This window comes from Suncus etruscus, chromosome 6, assembly GCF_024139225.1.
Source record: "Suncus etruscus isolate mSunEtr1 chromosome 6, mSunEtr1.pri.cur, whole genome shotgun sequence".
NCBI classification, from domain to species: domain Eukaryota; kingdom Metazoa; phylum Chordata; class Mammalia; order Eulipotyphla; family Soricidae; genus Suncus; species Suncus etruscus.
This window is the reverse complement of record NC_064853.1, coordinates 135,363,792-135,386,245: the sequence shown is the minus strand read 5'-3', so window position 1 is coordinate 135,386,245 and position 22,454 is coordinate 135,363,792. Positions and strand designations below refer to the sequence as shown.

Below are 22,454 nucleotides of genomic sequence, written 5' to 3'. Positions count from 1 at the left end.
AATGACAGTGGGGCTGCTGAAATCTCCTGGATACAGCTGATTATTATCCCTGGACACAGCAGGGACACCAGAGCTAATTTTGCTAGCATGAGAGGCATTTTAGAAAAAAAAAACAAGCTAAGAATCAATTTGGGGACTTATGCTAGACTAGTTGGTCCTGAATGCATCTCACTGACAAAAGGAAAACCTGTAACTGTAGCCTACGGATTAAAGAAGACTAAGGATATATGCCTGGGGTGTGTAGTCTCTTAAATTCTAGGGGCTCTAGTTCAGGAATTCAGCCTGTCTAGCCTCTTTTATTCTGTGGAGATCGGAGAGAAGTTACAAGTGTCAGATACCACCCACCACAGTCTACCACAATTGGCCTTTGAGACAACTATATATTTATATGACACAGTTTCTGCAATCACCCTCATCCACATATAAATGAATTCACCTTACCAGAACAGGTGACCCAAGAGTCTCTTCAGTTTTATTCATTGTTAAGTGATCTAGTTTAATAACTAATCTACTCAGATATGTGATTTAGTTAGTAAGTTATGTTTCACCAATACAAAAATACTTCATATAAAAGAAGAGGTAAATATAAAGAAAATGTGTAAATTTTGTATCTATAAAAAAAGCAAGAAAATATGAAAGGTCTGTTTTTCTTTTTCTTTTTTTTTTATAGTGTGGCTATATTGATATATTTGTAACCTTATTCTTCTATAAGAAATAATGGGGCCCGGCGGTGGCACTAAAGGTAAGGTGCCTGCCTTGCCTGCGCTAACCTCGAACGGACCGCGGTTCGATCCCCCGGTGCCCCATATGGTCCCCCAAGCCAGGAGCGACTTCTGAGCGCATAGCCAGGAGTAACCCCTGAGCGTCACCGGGTGTGGCCCAAAAACCCAAAAAAAAAAAAAAGAAATAACTACTTCCTCTTAGGCCAGGGGAATTCCCTTTCTAATCTCCCCAATTTTTACTGTGCCTATACACAAATAAAAATAGCACAAATTAAAAAAAATTTTTTGTAGCTGTTGTTGCTTGCTTTTTTCTTTTCTTTGCCTTTTTTTTATTTCCCTATGCTTTGATTCGTCTTTATTTCAGGACCGTGGTTAGTGTTTGGTTGTTGTCTTTATTGCTGTGGTGCTCTTTAGGTTGTTTGTTTGTTTTTGTTTTTTTGTTTGATTCTTTTGTATTATTTTTATGTTTTCCTTCCTTTTCCCTTTCTTTTTTTTTTTTTTTTTTTTGGTTTTTGGTTTTTGGGCCACACCCGGCAGTGCTCAGCGGTTACTCCTGGCTGTCTGCTCAGAAATAGCTCCTGGCAGGCACGGGGGACCATATGGGACACCGGGATTCGAACCAACCACCTTTGGTCCTGGATCGGCTGCTTGCAAGGCAAACGCTGCTGTGCTATCTCTCCGGGCCCTCCCTTTCTTTTCTTAAACTGATTTTTATAGTCTCTAGAAGGACTCCTTTCGTTTTTTGCTTGTTTGAATTTTTGCTCCCCCCCCCTTTTTCCTTTCTTTTCTTTTCTTTTTTTTCTTACCTTCAAACAGAACCAAATAACGTGAACCATCTTGTTCTGCCTCACAAGTTGAGGGGGAAATAATGGAGGACATCAAGACCAAACAGTAGTATGAACATCGAGTAGAAATAAAAATGATCAGATTTAAACACCAAATCCAAAGCCAACTACAACAGAATCGATACCCAATCTACAATAAGCTAGACACAGAAGGGACCATTGATAATAGCAGCTTGGGGGTGGGGGGCAAAGGAAGGGCGATATGGGATGCATGCTGGGAACAGGGCTGGAGGGAGGACAACATTGGTGGTGGGAATGTCCTGATTCAATGTCACTATGTACCTAAAATACTACTGTGAATGATTTGTAATCCACTTTGGTCAAAATAAAAATTATTAATAAAAAGAAAAGAAATCCCTACTTCCTTTTTGCCATCACGTTAGTGGGCTAGTATTCTTTACCCAGTGAAGTTACTTGAAAATGTTTTGTTAGTTTATGGCTACACATGGCTATCCTCAGACTTACTCCTGGCTCTGTGCTGAGGGATCATTCCTGGACATGCCCAAGGAAGTATATGCAGTGTACAATCAAACCAGGGCCAGACTTATATAAGAAAAACACTTAATCTATTCTACTATCTCTCTGGCTCTATTTGAAATTTAAAGTCAGAACTCAACCTGTATAAGGTTTCTCTACTGTATCAAAGTGTTCTATGGGCAATTTCAAGGAGATAAATTGTGGAGAACTTCATAGCCACAAAAATAATATTTTCTGCCCTACATGTAGAGACAATAAAATTTCCCTTTGATAGTCTAGCATCTGTCACTCAACCTAGTACAATAGCCTATGTTACCCCAAGGGCCAGAGAGTAGCTGAAGGAATTATACTCATCTCTGGCAGAGGCAGAGATCTCTTGGTAACTAATATGTCTAAACTAGGAAATCAAAGCTCATTGATGATAAGCAACAGTTTGTTCAAAATAAGTTTTTAGGTGCCGAAATGATGTCTATTCTACTTTATTTCTTGGAACTATAGAAAAGGCAGCACCATATGCTGCTGCTAGTTGAGAGCATATCTCCAGGGCACTAAAAAAATACTTCCAGATGGTGCATTACTGAAGACTGGGTCTATGTAAGATGGATTCAGATAATAATACCACCTGCCAGCTTCAAATTCATATGTGGAGGCCCATCTTCAGTGTGATGATATTGAGATATAATCACTGGAGATAATTAGTTTTACATGAAATCACGAGAGGGTTACTGGATGATTGGATTATTGTCTTTATAAGAAAAGTTATCAGAGAGCTTGCCCCATCTCTCTGTCCCTGCCAAGTGAGGATGCAACAGGAAGGTACCTCGTGGCCAAGAAGAGAGCCCTCACTATGAAACTCAACTAACTGGCTGGATTGTGGACTTTTCCCTCCCAAGAATGGGAGAAATAAATTTGTGTTGTTTAAGCTTCCCAATCAATAGTACTCTGTTATAGTTATCAATTCATATTCTTTCAGAAATCCCACCCTGACTGGTAGACTACAAGTCACTTGGAAGTTAGTGGCTCAGGGTCAATAATCACCCCAGAATATGACTCTCTCTTTGCTCCACTGCATAATTTCCCATAATTCCCTTTGAAAGGGGGGAGAAGGAAGACCAACTATATACCGACTTGTGGCAAAGTTCTATATAGTTTTCCCTTTACTTAAGAGACTCTGGGGGTGGGGCGGAGAGATAGCATGGAGGTAAGGCATTTGGCTTGCATGCAGATGGACGGTGGTTCAAATCCCGGCATCCCATATGGTCCCCGTACTTGCCAGGAGCGATTTCTGAGTGTAGAGCCAGGAGTAACACCTGAGCGTTGCCGGGTGTGACCCAAACCCCCCCCCCCAAAAAAAACCCAAAAAACAAAAAGACTCTGGGAACTTAGAAATTAGAGAAATTAGAAATTAGAGAAAAGGCCTTGGTTCTGGAATTTACACTGCCTGGATAAACTGGACAGTGTCACACTGAATGATTCCAGTGAGGAGAGAGACAGACAGAGAGTAGTCTCTGTCATGTGGTCTATAAAGAAGCACAGTATAGAAATAACGAATATTCAAAGACAACAGAACCTGAGAACTGATAAAAAGATCTGAACTTAGCAAGGGACTATCTGGGAGGGAAGGAGGAACACAGACTCTGCTGAAGCTGTAGTGCTGAAATGTTGTATGTATGAAACTTTATCATTAACAGTATTGTAAATTACAGATATTTAATTAAAAAGTTATTATTAAAAAAAGAGCCATAGTTCTCCATTGAAATGACAAGTCAAATCTTAGTTTACCAGGTTAGAGTTGTTTATGTTTTCATGTTTTTATTTTTATTTTTTTGGTTTTGGGTCACACCCGGCAGCGTTCAGGGGCTACTCCTGGCTCTATGCTCAGAAATTGCCCCCGGCAGGCTTGGGGGAACATATGGGATGCCGGGATTCGAACCACCGTCCTTCTGCATGCAAGGCAAATGCCTTACCGACATGCTATCTCTCTGGCCCCATGTTGTCATTTTTAACTAAAGTGAATAATCAAGTAAAAAAATGAATAGGTGGCCCCTTTATATTAGTTATGTGATTAATTAACCACTTACAAAATTTTCTGCCGATAAAACCATTTTTATGACTACTGCAATTCTTCTGATTGATATGTAGGCATTATCAAGCACATATTCACTCCAACAGTTTAAGTGACTATATAAAAGACCCTAAATCACAATGATGTCATGTTTTACCCAACATTTCTAAATCCCTGAATTTACTCTAGGGGAGTTCTGGCATTTTCACATTATTTCCTACTGTCCTCAATGATGCGCAGTTTTGAATTAATCAAACTTTGGGAGCTAAAAGCTGTATCTATAGGACTAATAGGAATAGGAATAGTCATATCAATAAATTCATCATCAACCCAACAATGCAATGCACTTGTTCATCCCTATTCTGGAACACCTATGTCTCAACCCCACATATAGCACCACAAGTATTTGTAATGTAAATAAATGAGTCTTTATCCAGGATCAATTTTCTATTCGTCCTCTTGAAGCATGATGCTTCAAGTTTTAAAGGAATGGAGGTCTTGCATTGCATGTGACCTATCCTGGTCTGATCCATGGTACCACCAAGTCTCCTGAGTACTGCTGGGTGTGGCCACCAGCCCACTCTCCCTAAACCCTCACACAACAAAAGAAGGGAGTAGTCATGAAGCATTAATATTTCAATTTGATATAATTTGCATATAACAATTACAGATCATTGATATATTTGATATACCATAAGTATTTGGATCCATTTGAGGTAACCCCAGTATTTTCATTCAAATTCTCACTCCTTCACCTTCCCCTATAAATGCTTAGTTTTTTACCTAAGAGAGTGATACAGATGGGAATTCAATTTACACTGGTATTAAGCAGCCTTTCGTGTCTGATTCTGGACTACATTATCCTTTTAGCTAAAACCAGAGAAGAGTTTTCTAGGACTGCCCCAGAAGCCCCAGGTTCTGACTATGACTTGAGATAAAACATGAGACCTTTGTTTTCTCCCTGCCTTGGAGCAATTCAGAATTGCTCAAGTAGAGATGTATTAAAACTTAGATAAAACCTTTCCTTACTAATGATTTTTCAGATATTCCAATAAATTGCCAGGTCCCTCTAAAGTGGCAAGGAATCTCTCAAGAAAAGAATTGTGTTTGATGGGGCAGGAGAGAGAGCACAGCGGCGTTTGCCTTGTAAGCAGCCGACCCAGGACCTAAGGTGGTTGGTTCGAATCCAGGTGTCCCATATGGTCCCCCGTGCCTGCCAGGAGCTATTGCTTTTCTGAGTAGATGGCCAGGAGTCACCCCTGAGCACCACCAGGTGTGGCCCAAAATCCAAAAACTGAAAAAAAAAAAAAAATAATTGTGTCTGACTAATACGACAATTAATTCTGTGAACCTTAGATATGCTAAACACTTAATTTCATCCAGGCAAACTGGCTGCTACTATATTGAACTTATCTAGCCTCTCAGGACCAGAGGGCAAACCCTATGGTGCTGAGGCCTAGGAAGAGAGACGCCTCTCAGTGAAGCCCAGTGGACTAGTAGAGTCCTGTCTTCCTGGTGCACATGTATCCATGCTTTACTTTTTTTTCTGTTTGGTTTTTGGCCACACCCAGTGACGCTCAGGGGTTACTCCTGGCTATACGCTCAGAAATCGCTACTGCCTTGGAGGACCATATGGGATGCTGGGGGATCGAACCGCGGTCTGTCCTAGGCTAGCGCGCACAAGGCAGATGCCTTACTGCTTGCGCCACCACTCTGGCTCCTCCATGCTTTACTTAGTAGGGAGTTCTCTCAGGGAGGAGTTTGCCCATTTATGAAATAAAATTGGTCTAATCTAATCTGACACCTGTGCAGATGTTCCTTTGCTTTTCCTAAGAGGCTACCTGATTTTTATAAATGGTATGGTCAGAGAAACTCACTGTATTTTAACATGAAGCAGTTTGGCTATCAGATTCAATTTATTTTGAAACTGAGTTTTCCAGATGTTTTGTGGTGCGTGCTTTTAACAACTCATTGAGTCCATTGCCTTTATATTTTCAAGTATTTTAAAGTGCAACGTGTTTTATGGGTTTAGATAGAAAGTATCACTAGTGGGTAAAGTGCGTGCCTTGATGGCTGACCTGGATTTGATTCCCAGCATATGGTTCCTGAGTGAGCCCTGTTAGGAATAAACCAGGAGCACAATGGGCCCCAAACAAGCAAACCAACCAACAAACAGCAAAGTCTTTAATAGAACCCTCAAATTAGTCAATATATTCATTCTGTCAGTCTCCTTTAGATCTACTTAATGATTTATTTAGTCAGAAAATTCTCTGTACATGCATTTCTAACCTACTAATTGCAAAGACAAGAAAATAACTGTAAAACCTTGTAGTTCTAAGTTGAAATAAAATTTACTGTATGGCTTCAGCTCAGCGCACTTTTTAAAATAATTTTTTGCCCTGAAAACAGAGATTCATCATTTCTACTGCAATTAGCCCCATCATTACTCTGGCTCTCAGAAAGCCTAGAACAAAGAATGTCCAAAGTTTTTTCATCCACTGACACCAGAATGAAAAGTTTAAAGTAACAGCCTCTACAGGTGTTTTAATTGTGGCCTATAAAACATTTTGCAAACATAACATCCTTTCTCCATTGCTTTTCTTTTCTCCTTTGCTTTCTTGGCATAAAGCTCCTTAGTTTAGTGAGTCAGTTAGAGCACAGGTCTTTTCTGAACAGCAAACCATGCCAATACACAGGAGAGTCAGGTCAGTTAAAGGCAGGATTCTTGTGAGCAACTTCTGTGGAATAAAATTAAGTAAAGGCAGATTCAAAGTAGTCTCTCCATGAAGCTTGCTCCAAGAGTTTGTAAGAGGCTGAGGCAATGTTAGTTGAACCACTTGAGAAAAACACAATGTATTGTCAGAGTACTTGGAGATATACATGATGTTCAGCAATAAGTTACGTTTGCACATCTCCCAAGACCCCCAATGGAGATACACTGTTCATCTATCAGAACAAACCTGGTGAATAAAATGGTGATGGGGGTTCTGATTGTGAAGATAGAAAGGTCCAATTTAGAACTTGTTAAATGAATAAGTACAAATCCTACCCTGTCTACCTTTCAGGAGTATTCTGGGGATAAAAATGAGAAAAGACTGTGGAATAGAAAAGATGTGGTCAATAAATGAAGAGAAAGCACTTTATAATGGTGAACAAAAGTTTAAGTTACAAACAAAATGTTGGTATGATTCATAGAGGCCAAGTCACCCCCAAGATCCAAAGTACAGCACGGAGAGGCGGAGACCGTGGCAAGTGGAGTCAAGTACCTACCTGGTGCTGCCCTGCAAGCGTGCTATCTTCTTGTTGAGCTCGGCAATGATGCTGTGGAGCTCTGTGATGCGCTCTTCATACCGAAGTGTTGTTCGCTCCTGGACATCCTCATGCTCTCTCATGAGATGGGACTGCTCACACTGGATCAAGGGAACAAAACGAAGTGCCCGTGAACTGATGTCCTCACAGACAAGTGATTCCATGTTGGTCTGAAACCACCAAAACTTAAACCTTGAGTGTGCTACCCCAAACTCACATACATGCTCACTTGCAAACTATAACAGCTGACTTGTCCTTAGGGACATTTGAATCTGCCTTTCTAGGGCTCACCTTCTCTGGGAAAGTTCCCCTCCATGCATACTCATGGCACTGTCTGTGGGGTTCTGGCACCAGGTCCCCCGACAAGGCCGATGCAAGGGTGGGTAAGGCTCTCTTCCAGCCCATGGCCTCCAGGCCGGACTCAGGAAAGAGAGGGAAGACAGTGAGCCACAGACCACTCACAGGGAAGTATTGTCAGAGCAATAGGCTTTGTTTATTGAAGGTAGGGGCAAGGCTTTTAAGGGTAAGCTTTAGGTGGCAAACAGAATGTGGGTAATACAGTTTAGACATTACAGCAACAAGATAGTATACAGAGACAACAGTCACAAGGAACATGGCATCATTGATTTGGATGGCATGCAAAGATAGCAGTTACAATGCCTGTGGCATCAGTAAATCAGGAAGCATGTAAAGATAGCTTAGCAATGCCCCTGGCATCATTAAATCAGGAAGCATGTAAAGATAGCAATCTCACTGCTTGTGGCACTATCAGTCAAACAAGGTTGTTTGACCTGGAGACTTTCTCCTGCACTCAAAACAGCAGGGACACAAGTCTCTAAACAGAGATGTTCTTTTATATTCAAGACCAGCTTGCAGAAATCTCCTTATTTCCCAGCCTCTCTCCCCACAAGTGACCAAAAGTCTTTTCTCTCTAGCCAATGCACAAGCTGGTTTCCTTTTGAAAATCTAAATCCTGAGTGAATGGGCCCAAAGCTGCTTCACTAAACTGAGAGTTCTGAAGCGTGTCTCTAGCTTCCAACCACCTATATCCCTCAAGATTTCTTCCTACGTTCTTTTTGTTTTTTACTAACATATATTTTCTGCTGAAACTTGCTCGGATATGCTTCAGTTCATTTCCAACTAAATGATTTTAAGTGATTTGAGAGTATTTTTACTGATACTCTGCAAATTCTGCTTCCCATTCTTTCCTTGTAGCAACTTCTAGAAGGCAAGAGCCAAGTACACTGACAACATAGTCCTGGCACCTGGCAAATGGCTAGTACACAGTGCATAACTTGGAAGTGTTAGAGATGAATAAAACACAATGCAGCGCACTGTCATGAAGTCTGCTTTTGCAGAAATAATGACAAAAGAGGCCGAGGGGCTCCTTTCCTTAGCATCTGAAGGACTTAGAGGCAGCAGATACCATTACAAATGAGAGTTTAAATCTGAAGGAACCTAGTCACTTTTTAAATCCTAAGGAAACTGTTCACTTCTCTTACTTCTCTCTGATTTCAACTCCCCAACCAATTACTGTGCCTTTTATCTCATTTACATAATAATAAAAACTCTAGTCAGGAATCTATGGAGTAGAAATCTAGCCTTTGACCCTGTCTACTACACTCTGCCTTGATTCATCTCCCATTCACATTAGAAGAATTTTAGTTTCATTTCCAGCAAGGCACCCCTAATGTCAACAGTATCTAGATTTGGCAGTTTTGTGCTTTCAGGGCTGTGGCAGGAAAGCAAAGGAAGATCTCTCATTCACTTCATCCAATGTCCTTCCAGATTCCTGACTTCTAATAATGTGATCCAAGAGTAGGGCAGATAGTAGGCCTTGAGAGAGAAGCAGAGAACTACAGCAAGCCCAACTCTTGGAAAGAAATGTAAGTCCTTAGCCAAGTTTAACAAATACCTTAATGCAAATCACAGCTCATCAACATGCCTCTCAATAACAGCTTCAGGGCCCAGAGTGATACACACAGCGGGTATTTGCCTTTCACACACTGACCAGGGTTTGATCCCCAGTAACCAACCGTAGGGCCTCCTGAGCACCACCCCGAGTTATTTCTGAGTGCAGAGCCAGGAGTAACCCCTAAGCACCACTAGATCTGGCCCCAAAACAAAACAAAACAAACAACCTCCCCAACAACAAAACACAACAAAAGAATAGCTTAGTAAGTTTTAGTGCGGCTACTTCCTAGTGGCTGCACCAGACCTTTATTACACAGCAGCTATTTCCAGAGAAAGATGATGCAAGGGACAGTTCTGAGTGACAACTCAGAACTCAGATATCGCTACTCAAGGCTTGATGCAGGGACTAAGTGGTTCAGAAGCAAGGACAAAGGCACATCTGCACGAAAGTTTCCAAACAGAATAAAATCTTTTTGACTATAAATACACATTCCAGAGAGTAAAGACTTTCCTCTCATGATCATGACATTTAAAGGGAGTAATGGAAGTAACAAATGACAATGTTTCAGACCAATGATTGTCTTTTTTTACACCTGTTTGCCTGCAAAGATGTATGAAATAAAACCACTGTTGTAGACTATTTCTGTCAATAAATGAAAATGCAGCATATTTTTCTGGACCATACCAACAGCATAATTCTGTTCCTTTTCCCTCCCATAGAATATTTACAAGTTTTTATTCTTGATTTTTACCCCATTTTCAAACGTGTGTGTGTGTGTGTGTGTAATATGTAAACATGTTTTTAAATAGAACTGATATTCTCAAGAAGGCCACTAATTTTAGATCTTAAAATCTTAATAGAACGGGCTGGAGTGGTGGCACTAGGGGTAAGGAGTCTGCCTTGCCTGTGCTAGCCTAGGATGGACCGCAGTTCGATTCCCTGGTGTCCTATATGGCCCCCCATGCCAGGAGCGATTTCTGAGCACATAGCCAGGAGTAACCCCTAAGCATCACTGGGTGTGGCTCAAAAAGGCAAAAAAACAAAAAACAAAAAACAAAAAAAAACCTACAAAAATGCTAGGACAATGCCGGTTTCTGACCTGAATTTTGTCTATACTCCATACAATTTTTACCCCTTTGCCATGTGGTTGGCTTCTCTTCTTTGATTTTTCATATTTAATTTTTAGGAGCTCAAAAGACTGTAAAATGGCCCTGCAAAAGCTCTATAAGCTCACATCCCCCCACTTAGTCTCCCTGCTTCACAGTCTTTACAGATCAACAGACCATTATTAAAGTAGATGCAAACCTGTACATTCATTTAAAATGTTGATGTGCCAAAGCTTATAGGGAAAAGGTATACAATCAACTGTTAACTACCAAGCTAGTTGTAAATTGTAAATTGTTACCAGCCACCTCAAAGGTAATATCCTGGAGGGCTGCCCCAACTGAATGGCTGATGTCCAGATAATATGAACATGATAGCTGGTATGGTACAACTTTGTCTCTGTGTCTCATTGGGAAGTCTGCCTTGAGGGGATGAGTAAGGACAGGAGACAACAGGGAGCTGATGACTCAGTCAGAACAGTGCATGCAGCTAAAGGAGAGGGAAAGAGGCACTTGATCTTTATCTGGAACTTATGAGCTCATGGAAAGTAGCAACAAGAACACACGGGAGAAGAACACTTTTAGCTAACGGCAAACTCCTGTTGTTTTCCACATGCGTTTTTTTCTCAAATGGTAAAAGGTCTATATAATTTAATACTTACTCTATAAATAATTGATATCTTTAGATTGCCTACAATGTTTAGGATAATGTATTAAAACCTTGTGGATACCTTATGATACCTACCTTGAAAGTAACTCTAGCTAGAGCTTCCAAGTGAATTTCTCTTTTGGGAAATAAAAACATGGAAAGTAGTAGGGTGTTGTGGGGAGGAGAAAGATGGCAGAATTCTAGCTTAAGGGTTCTTCTCCCAATAAAAGATGAATACTGAAAAACAATGATCAAAAATGAATCTGCAGATGAATGGAGAGGAAAATGAGTCTCAGGATTCATTGATACAAAGGCACAAATCCACATTCCCCAGGGCATCTCATTAAAAACCTTTTATTCTTTTCCGTTCACACTCATCACACCCAACCAAAGAATGCAGAAGCACTGGTCTCCAAGCTTAATAAAAACCCCAGAGGTTTTTCAAGCTGTGGAGTCAGAAAAAATGGAGCAACTGCCATCTGAGCAACAAACAGTAAAGGAGGGAACAAGCCACCACCTGCAGAATATGGCAAAAGTGCCAACCTCAGGAATGTGGCACTTCAGTGAAAGAAATCAGAGATGACACTGAGAAAGACAAAGATATGTTGTGCAGGATCAGTGCCTTCCTGCACTGATATGATCCTGCTATGGATAGGTTGCCTGGTAGGTAATGCAAGACTTACCTCTGGGCCTTGTTCCCGGGTCCAGACCAATTCTATTGACTCGCCACTCACTCTGCATTTCCACTACCTATGACAGCAATTTCTAAGCTTACTGTGATGAGGATTTGGGCACTCTTCTGTTTCACAGGGGCTTTCTTGAGACTAAGTCACACTGAAGGGACAGTTTCATGTATGAGTGATTTATGGACATGAATCCAGCAAAGTTTATACAACAAAGTGACAACAATGACAACAAAACAGAAAATAGGGGGGTTCCCCTGTAGTGACTAATATTTTAATTTTAAGTTACAAATGTAAATATGCTGAGACATTTTTGAATGATGAAACAGAACTTTCCATGTGGGTTTTTTTGCTTGTTTGTGAGGCCACACCTGATAGTGTTCAGCCTTTATATTTAGCTCTGCACTCGTGATTCACACTTGGTGGGGCTGGGGAGACCATATATGATAGATTAAATCTGGAGCAGATGTTTGGAAGGCAAGTAAGTGTCCTATTACTCCAATTACTCCTGTTACCTTTCCACAATTTTCTTTTAATCCACATGCATAATCCACTTTCAGAAAGTTTTTATATTTTTCCAGTGTTTTCTTATGAATGTGGAACTCAGCAAAAAGTTCACTACATACTGAACTCACATGGTGATCAGCAGGGATCTATCTGTTCACCTTCATCGGTGCACATGTGGAATAATACGCCATTTCCTTTTCAGCTAAATACAGCCATGTGACTTGACCTAGCCAATGAGGCGAGTAAATAGAGGTCCTACAGGCTTGTCAGTTTTCTTCCCAGGACAGGACTGCAGATGGTAAAGGCCTGTCATCCACTTGAGAAATGGGGTGAGGGCAGAATAGCAAGGAGTTAGAAGGAAAGCTCTGCTATCAGCTATCAGCATATTCTAGGTAAGAAAACAGACTAAATGTAAAGTGACTTACAATTTTTTATAATTTTATGTCATATATAATACAATATTATAGGCCATGAAATAAGCAGAACTCACTTGAAAAAACTTGGTTTTTGTACCATCTTTTTATGCCATGTAAGGGTTGGGGCTGTAGTGGACAAAATCTCTTTTCTATTCCCTCCCTATGTATCTAACACAAACTGACCAAATCTCTCTTCTGCTCCTCACCTCTGTTTCTACCTCCAACTGACCATTTGCTTAAGATCTTAAAAAGCTGCAGAAGCTTCGTTGGTCTCCTGGCCTACATCAGCTGCTAGGAAGTTCCCTTTTTGATGTGTAGTGGGCCCTAGATTAGAGTTAGGAAACCCAAACAGAAAAGTCCTTCCCACAGAATGCATTAAAAGAAGGTTATTAAAAGGGACACAAAATCCTTGCAGCTTTCTGAGGGCCAGCTTTAAATGGCATTTTAGTTGCCAAATCTGGTGACAATTTTCTTAACAGGAAGATATAGCAGGTTTTTTGTTTTTTGTTTTTTTTTTTCTTCAGAAAAAAGTCTATGTAAGGGATTTTCTTTTCTGTACTGTGTAGAAACACATCGTATGATTTCAGCTAAACAAAATATAAAGTAGTCTCAAATAACATGCGATTGCTTTTTTTTTATTTTTAAGGTTATAAGTAATTGTGCCCAGTATTCTTCCACTACTCAGCTTATTTTCAATTTCTAGCTAATCATATAGTACAGCAAAGTCAGAAAGCTATGGCTGTAGTGTCTTGCCTGCTAAAAATTTCTGGAGCTCAGAATCATTAGAGTTTGGTTTTCTTCTGCAAATACAGACCTTCAGTTTGAAAAGCACAGGAAAAAATATTAAAATTGAAAATGATAAACAAGTTTTTCCTTTTTAAAAAATTAAACTGCAGTGAGATATAGTGTTAAAAAGTTATTGGTAGCTGGGACTGAAGTAATAGCACGGGGGTAGGCATTTGCCTTATAAGCGACCAACTCAGATTCAATCTCCAGCATCCCATATGGTCCCCAAAGTCTGCCAGGAGTAATTTCTGAGCTCAGAATGTGTGACCACAAAACTAAAAACCAAAAATGAAAAGAAAACATAGTGATAGTTGTTCCTGTTAAACATATAATATTCTAACACCTATTCCTTCACAGTTAGGAAATAACAAAATTTTGGGCCGGAGAGATATCATGGAGGTACTGCATTTGCCTTGCATGCAGAGGGATGGTGGTTCAAATTCCGGCTTTCCATATGGTGCCCCGTGCCTGCCATTTCTGAGCGATTTCTGAGTGTAGATTCAGAAGGGACCCCTGAGCACTGCCAGGTGTGACCCAAAAACCAAAAAAAAAGATAAAATTTTATTTTCCTGAATTCATCTAAAATATATCCTTTTTCTTTTTTAGGTTTTAGCTCTTCTACCATCATAATCAAACAATAATCAATATACACACTTGAGTCTATACATAGACTGAAGATTTCTATATGCAAACATACTTAATAAAAACAAGCAACATCAGCTCAATGGGCTGGCAAACACAGGCCTCTCTAATACTCCTTGGTAGCCATGCTAGCCTCTAGGACAACAGGGGAAGTGAAAAACTAAACAAACAAAAAAGCAACATCATCACTACTGCTCTACTAAGAATGCAACCCTTTAGGTTCATCTCTACCATTGGAGTAGTAGAGGACTGAAGTCATGAGAGTATGAGACAAAAGCCCGAGAATTTAAATCCTGGTTGAAAAAACCCCAAGTGAAGTGGTAATGCTAAGAAGCTTCATGGCTTTGTTAATGTCCTTCACTGTGTTTTATCTAATTCCATTGAGGCCACTGATCCTTAATCATCATATAAATCTCAGCTGCCATACTCAAGAGCATTGTGAGTTCTCTTCTTGAAAAATGCAATGCCATCAATCATTTATTAACAGTCCTCACTGGTGTAAAAGGGGTCAACATCAACCCTTGTGATAAAAGCTTGTTACTGTCTCAGAATCACCTTGCACTGTCTGAAAGTAATGCTACCAAGATTGTTTTCATTCTAGTGTATGCTCTTTCCTGGTGCCTTGAGAGGAAGGTCAAGATAACTGAGCTCACTAAACCAAAAAACACCAGCACAAGTGGAAATGCACTGACTAGAAAATAAAGCAATTACTAAAAGATAATATAAACTAGAAAAATAGTAGGAAGAAAAAATAGACTAGCAAAAATAAACAGAAAAACCAAACCCCCAAATCAAAACTGCAACCTTTAAATTTCTCACCAAACAGAGATAAAGAACTCATCATTACATTTTTTTTGTCACACCCGGCAGCATTCAGTGATTGCTCCTGGCTCTATGCTCAAAAATCGCTCCTGGCAGGCTCGGGGGACCATATGGGATGCCGGATTCAAATTACCATCCTTCTGCATACAAGCCAAATGCCCTACCTCCATGCTATCTCTCTGGCCCCTCGTCATTACATTTAATGAAAAAGGCATTATGCTTTTCCTTAAAACTAGGGAGTGAAGGGGGCCGGGCGGTGGCGCTGGAGGTAAGGTGCCTGCCTTACCTGCACTAGCCTAGGAGACGGACCGAGGTTCGATCCCCCGGCGTCCCATATGGTCCCCCAAGCAAGGAGCGACTTCTGAGTGCATAGCCAGGAGTAACCCCTGAGCGTTACCGGGTGTGGCCCAAAAACCAAAAAAAAAAAAAAAAACAAAAAACTAGGGAGTGAAAAACTAAGTTCAGAAAGCTCTTCTTCTTCTTCTTCTTCTTCTTCTTCTTCTTCTTCTTCTTCTTCTTCTTCTTCTTCTTCTTCTTCTTCCTCTTCCTCCTCCTCCTCCTCCTCCTCCTCCTCCTCCTCCTCCTCCTCCTTCTTCTTCTTCTTTTTTTTTTTTTTTTTTTTTTGATTTTCAACCACACCCGGTGATGCCCAGGGGTTACTCCTGGCTCTACGCTCAGAAATTGCTCCTAGCTTGGGGGACCATATGGGACGTGGGGGAATCGAACCGCGGTCCATCCTAGGCTAGCACTGGCAAGGCAGACGCCTTACCGCTTTTGCCACCCTTCCGGTCCCAGAAAGCTCATCTTCTGAAAAACAATTGTAGTGGAGGTTTGGGCTATACCCTCTGTGTTCAGGGCTTAACTCCTGCTCTGTGCTCCTCAGCATTAATCTTAGGGGGGGGCTTTAGACACATATTGAATACCAGGGATCACATCCAGAATGGCTACACACAAGTGACTTACCCATGGTACTACTATCTCTGGCCCAAAAGTTTATCTGTGAGTTCAAAGGATAATTTAGAAACATATGGGAAGTCCTCTCTATTACTACAGGCCAATTCGAAAGAGGCCCATAAGCATATCTGAAATATTTTCTCCTGTATTAGACAATGTAATATACTATGCTAATTTAAAGTAACTGTTTACTAGACAAAGAGCAAATACTCCAAAAACACCAAATCAGCATTATGTTTATTTTTCCAGTTCCCATAGACCAGTGGCCGGCAACCTGTGGCTTGCGAGCCACATGTGGCTCTTTACACTTTTAATTTGGCTCTTCTGTGCTCCAGGAGTCAGGACTCTGCTCCTAGCCTCTGTCAGTGCGCACCCTGTGTGGCTCTCAAAATAAATTTCAATCGTGGTTTGGGCGAGATTTGGCTCAGTTGAAATAAAAAGGTTGCTGACTGCTGCCATAGACCATCCCAAGGTGCTGTTTTTGTGGGAATGTTTAAGCCAGATTAATATGCACAAATGTACCTACCTCCTTTAAGATCTGTACATGTGGAGGGCAGATTATAAAGATTAAAAGATATACAAGCTTAGCATAGCTCTGAAGTCCTACAAAACCTGTATTAAAATCCTGATTCTTGATCCTTTTTCTTTTGTTTTTGGGTGATGCTTAGTAACTACTCCTGGTGACCATATGGGATGTCAAGGATTGAACCCAGGTTGGCCACATGCAAGGCAAAGTGCCCTACCCTCTGTACTATTGCTCTGGCCCTCTTGATAACTTAGGCAAGTTATTCAAGATTCCCTAAACTTATACTATGACTTTATGTTTTATATGTGTATATTAACACCAAATATCATTATGAATCCCTAGATAAAGCAGGTAGAGTTTTTGGTATATTACCTGACACAAAATATTGCTAAAGAAACATAGTTAATCTCTCTTATTTTAAGCAAATAGTGGTGTTATTAATCAACTCCATAAGATTTGATGGGCAGATTCTAAGGTGCCCTCATATCTTCCTGTCTTTCAAGGACATCTCTTCTTCAGTATGGGCAGGATCCACAAACTTTTTCTAATTAACAAAATGTGGCAAGTGATATGATTTATTCCTATAATTCAATTACTTTTTATGAAACTATCTTGACCATAGACTGACTGTATAATCCCTCTTTCCATAGCTGACTTTGAAAAATTTGTCGTGAACTCCAGAACCACAATCAGAATTAGAACTGAATTCTTCCAAGGACATGAGGTTGAGGATGGGCTCCATTGAGTTACATCAACAAATAAGCATTTAGTGGTGACCAACATCTGAATTGCAAATGTGCAGAGGACCCACAGGTGCCTAAGATCCTGATAGATAGTAAATATTCTAGATAGTATTTAAAGCCATAATTTGCTATAGCAGAGAAAACTATCATAGACATAGTCCCCATTATATATGTGTATATATATATGTATATATATATATATATATATTTTATTAAGCTCTTCACTTCTTACCATGGTCTTCCGAGGCAATCCTAATGCTTGGACAAGCCTTGTGTATTTGTCTCATTCTCTGAAACTAACACCCTTGGAGAGAGATCAAAGTATCCATCTGACTGGCTTTATAGTAGTAAATTACCACATAATGATCATATATTATGAGTCTTTTACTTAACCGGTTCCAGTGTTAAAGTTAACAATCACTCAACATATAGTGAAGTTCTTTTGATTATTTCTGATGAACACATTTCCATTTTCCATTTCAGCTTAATAATAGCATACAGTATTTAGAGAACCGAGGCCACAAAAAGTAAGTTCACAGTGAATTTACTCATCCAATCTAACAGAGCCTCAAGCATCAGTCATTTACCAAGGCATATATTACAAAAAGCATGGCAGTTATTTCATTACCGTTATTTTTCTCATATAAATCCCATAGCTGGGACCAAGAGATAGCATGGAGGTAAGGTGTTTGCCTTGCATACAGAAGGACGGTGGTTCGAATCACGGCATCCCATATGGTCCCCCGAGCCTGCCATTTATGAGTGATTTCTGAGTCAGGAGTAGCCCCTGAGCACTGCCAGATGTGACCCAAAACCAAACTGTAAGATCTTGAAATATCTTCAATTAGAGAAAGAGATTACGGAAGGTAGAGTGCTTGCCTTGCATGCAGTCAACATGAGTTTTATTCCTGAATCACAGATGGTCCCCCAAACTCTTTCAGGAGTAAGGCAGAAGCACACTTCCTCAAAAACAAACAAAAACCCTTAGAACTCTAAACCCAGGATCTTATTTTAAAAAAATATCCCATAGCTATAAAAGACATGACTGAAGAGTGACCTTTTATCATGTCCTCTTTCGTAGGTCTCATGTTTAAACAGGGTAGTATTTTTCAGTAAAAAGTACAAGAATAATTTAACACTGGTGATGGGAATGTTGCACTGGTGATGGGGTGTGTGTGTGTGTTATTAACATGACTGAAACCCAACACAATCATGTTTGTAATCAAAGTGTTTAAATAAAAAAAATTAAAAAAAATAATTTAAAAATACAGTTAACCTAAGAAGGCAAGCAAGGTACAATCTTGCTCTAGGAATGACCACTACAACCAACGGGGATATAACACAGCCATCAAAACTATTGCATCTATCTTTCTCCTGGTCTTCTAGGTAACCACTCCCTTTGGAGGTCACTTCACACCTAAGATCTGGAAGTAGAGCTCACATCGAAGATGAAAGAATGACTAAAGTTGACCAACGTAGGTCCTAATACATAGTTTTTGGAGCACATGTAGCAGTGTTAAAGGTTGACACCTGGGGTTGCATATGGGATCATATGGAGTACTAGGGAACCATACAGGGTACTAGGGATTGAACCCAGTCAGCTGCATTCAAGACAAGTATCCTAACCTAACCCTCCATTGCTTCTGCCCCATTTATAACGTTTATTTCTTTTGTTTTTTTGGGCCACACCCGGTAATGCTCAGGGGTTCCTCCTCGCTATGCGCTCAGAAGTCGCTCCTGGCTTGGGGGACCATATGGGACGCTGGGGGATTGAACCGCAGTCCGTGCTAGGCTAGCACTGGCAAGGCAGACACTTTGCCTCTAGCGCCACTGCGCCGGCCCCTATTTTTAAAGGCTTGAAATAATTCACTAGTGAATCCATTTGGGTCTGGTTTATACTAGGGGTCACACTGGCAATATTTAGGGGTAACTCCTGGCTCTGGTGATGCATGGGAGATCATATGAGATGCTGAGAATAAAAATCTACGTTGGTTGCATGCAAGGAAACACCCTACTACTGAACTATCACTCTGGTCCCCTTTTTTTTGGGGGGGGGGGAGACTTTTGATGACCATTTTGATTTCATTTTTTTTGGGGGGAAGACTTTTGATGACCATTTTGATTTCATTTTTGGGGGGGGAAAGACTTTTGATGACCATTTTAATTTCCTTGATAAGGATAAGTCTTTCCAAGTCAGTCTTGAGAGGTTATAAGGAGCCCAAGAATCTATCCTTATCTTCTAAGTTCTCCCATTTCATCGTAATCCCTGATGATCCATTGAGTTTCTGTGAATTGTTGTGAAGTTTCTCTTTCTATTTCCATTTCAGTTGATTAGGGTTTTATCTCTGTGTGAGTCTTGTTGGGCACATAAGTATTTTGCTGAACCCTCATTAATTTATCTTTTCTGTTGTTGTTTTTTTTTTTCAAAGAACCAGATTCTTTCTTTAAAAACCAAAAACAAAACAAAAACCAAAAACAAAACACCAAGTCTTGGTTTCATTAAACTTTTGGGTTGTTTCTTTGGTAGCCAACTCATAAATTTCTGCTCTAAGTTTTATTGTTTCCTTCCTTCTGCCTGCTTTAGGCTTCTTTTGTTGGTCCTTTTCCAGATCCTTAAGCTGCGCAGTTAGGTTATTTCTGGGACCTTTCTTCCTTCCTGACAACCACTTGCAAAGGCATGGACTTTTTTCCTAACCATTGCTTTTGTTGTGTTCTACAAGTTCTGGTACTCATATTCTCAAATTCTCTTGTGTATTTCCAGAAATCTTTTGGTTTCTTCTCTGACCTACCTGTTGTTCAGTAGTGTGCTGTTAATTTCCAAGTCTTGGAGTTATTTCTCTGTTTCTCTTTGTGATTAATTGCTCTTTTCGGTGCATCATGGTTTGAGAAGACAATGGAGACAATTTCTGTTCTCTTGATTTTTGGTAGGCATGTTTTGTAGCCAAGAATGTCCAATGTGAACTGAAGAAGAATATGTCTTTGGCATTTGGGGAGTGAAAAGCCCTATATATGCCTATTAACCCTCCTGTTCCATTTCTTCTTCCAAAGCCAGCATTTCCTTGCTAAATTTTAATCTAGTTGATCTACTGAGAGGTAAGAGTAGTGCTGAAATTTTAAATTGTTATTACGTTGTTATTAAAGTGTTCCTTTAAGTCTATTAGCAATTGTTTTTATTTATTTATTTTTAATTATTAATTTTTTTTTTTTTGGTTTTTGGGTTACACCTGGCAGTGCTCAGGGGTTACTCCTGGCTTTAGGCTCAGAAATCACTCCTGACAGGCTCGGGGGACCATACGGGATGCCAGATTTGAACTGGTGACCTTCTGCATGAAAGGCAAATGCCTTACCTCCATGTATTAGCAATTGTTTTAAGTATTGCTGAACCCTCATTAGGTGCATATATGTACATATTCCCTTAGCATTACAAAATGTCTCTGTCACATAACTTTTTAAGATTAAAGTCTATGTTGCTGATATAGATAGGTATGTCCTCCTTGGCCTTCTTGAGGAAGTTACTTGCTTAAAATACTGTTTTCCAACCTTTGACTGAGTCTGTTTATATCCTTACTATTTAAATGTGTTTATGCTCACCAGAATGTTGGGTTCAAATTTTTGATCCACCCAGCCACTCTATGTTTCTTAATTGGTGCATTTAGGCCTTTCACGCTGAGAGAGATGATTATTATGGAGTTTTGTGCCATCTTTCTGTAGAAGTTTGTTTTGTTTGTGAGAGCTTTCTTATTTTAAAGAAGCCCCTTCATTTATTATCAGGTTGGTTTTGAGTCTATGAAATTCTGGAGCTGTTTTGTATTGTTCCTTTAAATCTGAATAAAAGTCTGACAGAGTAAAATATTCTTGGCACGCATTTCATTGTCTTAGGGTCTACAAGGTCTTGTTTGATAAACATGCTGTGACTCTAAAGGGCATTCTTTGTATGTAATTTCCTTCACTGACCTTGCTGACTTCAACATTATATTTTTTTCCCTTGGTTTCCATCACTTGATTAGTATGATCTTGGAATGGTTTTATTTGTGTTTCTTTTAGCTGGTACCTTTCAGGTTTCTTGGATCAGGATGCTTGTGTTCTGTATCTCTGGAAACTTCTTAGTGGTGATTTCTTTCTTTCCTTGGAATTGCCTTTCTGACTTCGAGTCCCTGATGATTCTTCTTAAATTCACCCTACAGTTCTCTGTGTGCCATTTATTTTAGTTTGAAGCCTTTTTTCATTTTCTGCCATTGTCTGGAGGCTCATCTGGGAGCTCATTGATTTTGTTCTCAGCTACTGTCCATAGCTACTCTGCTGTAGAGGTCTTTCAGTGAGCTTTTCATTTAATCTCAACTATTCATTATAACTGTTATTTCTGTTTGTTTGTTTGTTTGTTTTGGTTTTGGAATTTCACCCTGTGGTACTCAGGAGTTACTTCTGCACTCAGAAATCACTGCTGGCCAGGCTCAGGGGATCTATATTGGATTCTGGAGATCAAATCCAGATTGGCCACATACAAGGCAAATGCCCTACCTGCTGTGCTATCACTCTAAAACCACGCTCTTTCCTTTATATTTTTCTGCTGGTTTTTGGGCCAAACCTGGTAGCTCTCAGGGGTTACTCCATACTCTTCTCTCAGAAATCACTCCTGGCAAGCCCAGGGGAACATATGGGATGCTGGGGATTGAACTGGGCAGTCCTGGGTCAGCGGCTTGTAAAGTAAACCTTACCTGCTGTGCTATTGCTCCAACCCTATTTATGATTCTAGTTTTGTGATTTCTGCTCTTACACTATCTTGTATTAATCGGCTATTTGTAGCATTGTTTCATTGAGCTTATTACTTTTTCAAAATTTCCTCTCTAAATTCCTTCTCTGATAGGTTATATCTCTAGTTAGTACTGGTTGAGTCTTTGGGAATACTATCTTCATTAAGTGTGGTGGAGTTCTGTGCTTCTTCCCCACTGTACATATTGCAGTCTGGAAATCAATCTTTCTAGTTCACTGCATGTGCCTTTCCAGTACTTGGCATTCTTCCTTCCCTATAGAAACTATCTAATGTAATTGGCTATTACTTGTTTTTGGTTCCTTATGCTGGTGCCAGGAGATACTGCGTTCCATGTGGGATATGCAGAAGGGCTATAATTTCCTTTCGTCACCAGTTCAAGATTTCACTCATCTGGAAGGCAGGGCCAGATAGTTCTGCCTGACTTGCTCCATGAAGAGACTGGCTATTTCCATGGCTTTGGGCCTGTACAACTGGACACACAGACACATGGTGATTTCTTTTTTTCTCTTCTTTTATTTA

General features: G+C 40.1%; 1 protein-coding gene across 1 annotated transcript in view; it reads right to left on the bottom strand.

Annotated features, from left to right (window-relative positions):
* MCC (MCC regulator of WNT signaling pathway) overlaps positions 1 to 22,454 on the bottom strand; it is a 309,795-nt gene that overhangs the window by 114,290 nt on the left and 173,051 nt on the right. Inside the window, exon 3 of the mRNA XM_049775666.1 lies at positions 7,380 to 7,519. Coding sequence (XP_049631623.1) covers positions 7,380 to 7,519 — 140 coding nt within the window. The remainder of the gene's footprint in view (positions 1 to 7,379; positions 7,520 to 22,454) is intronic.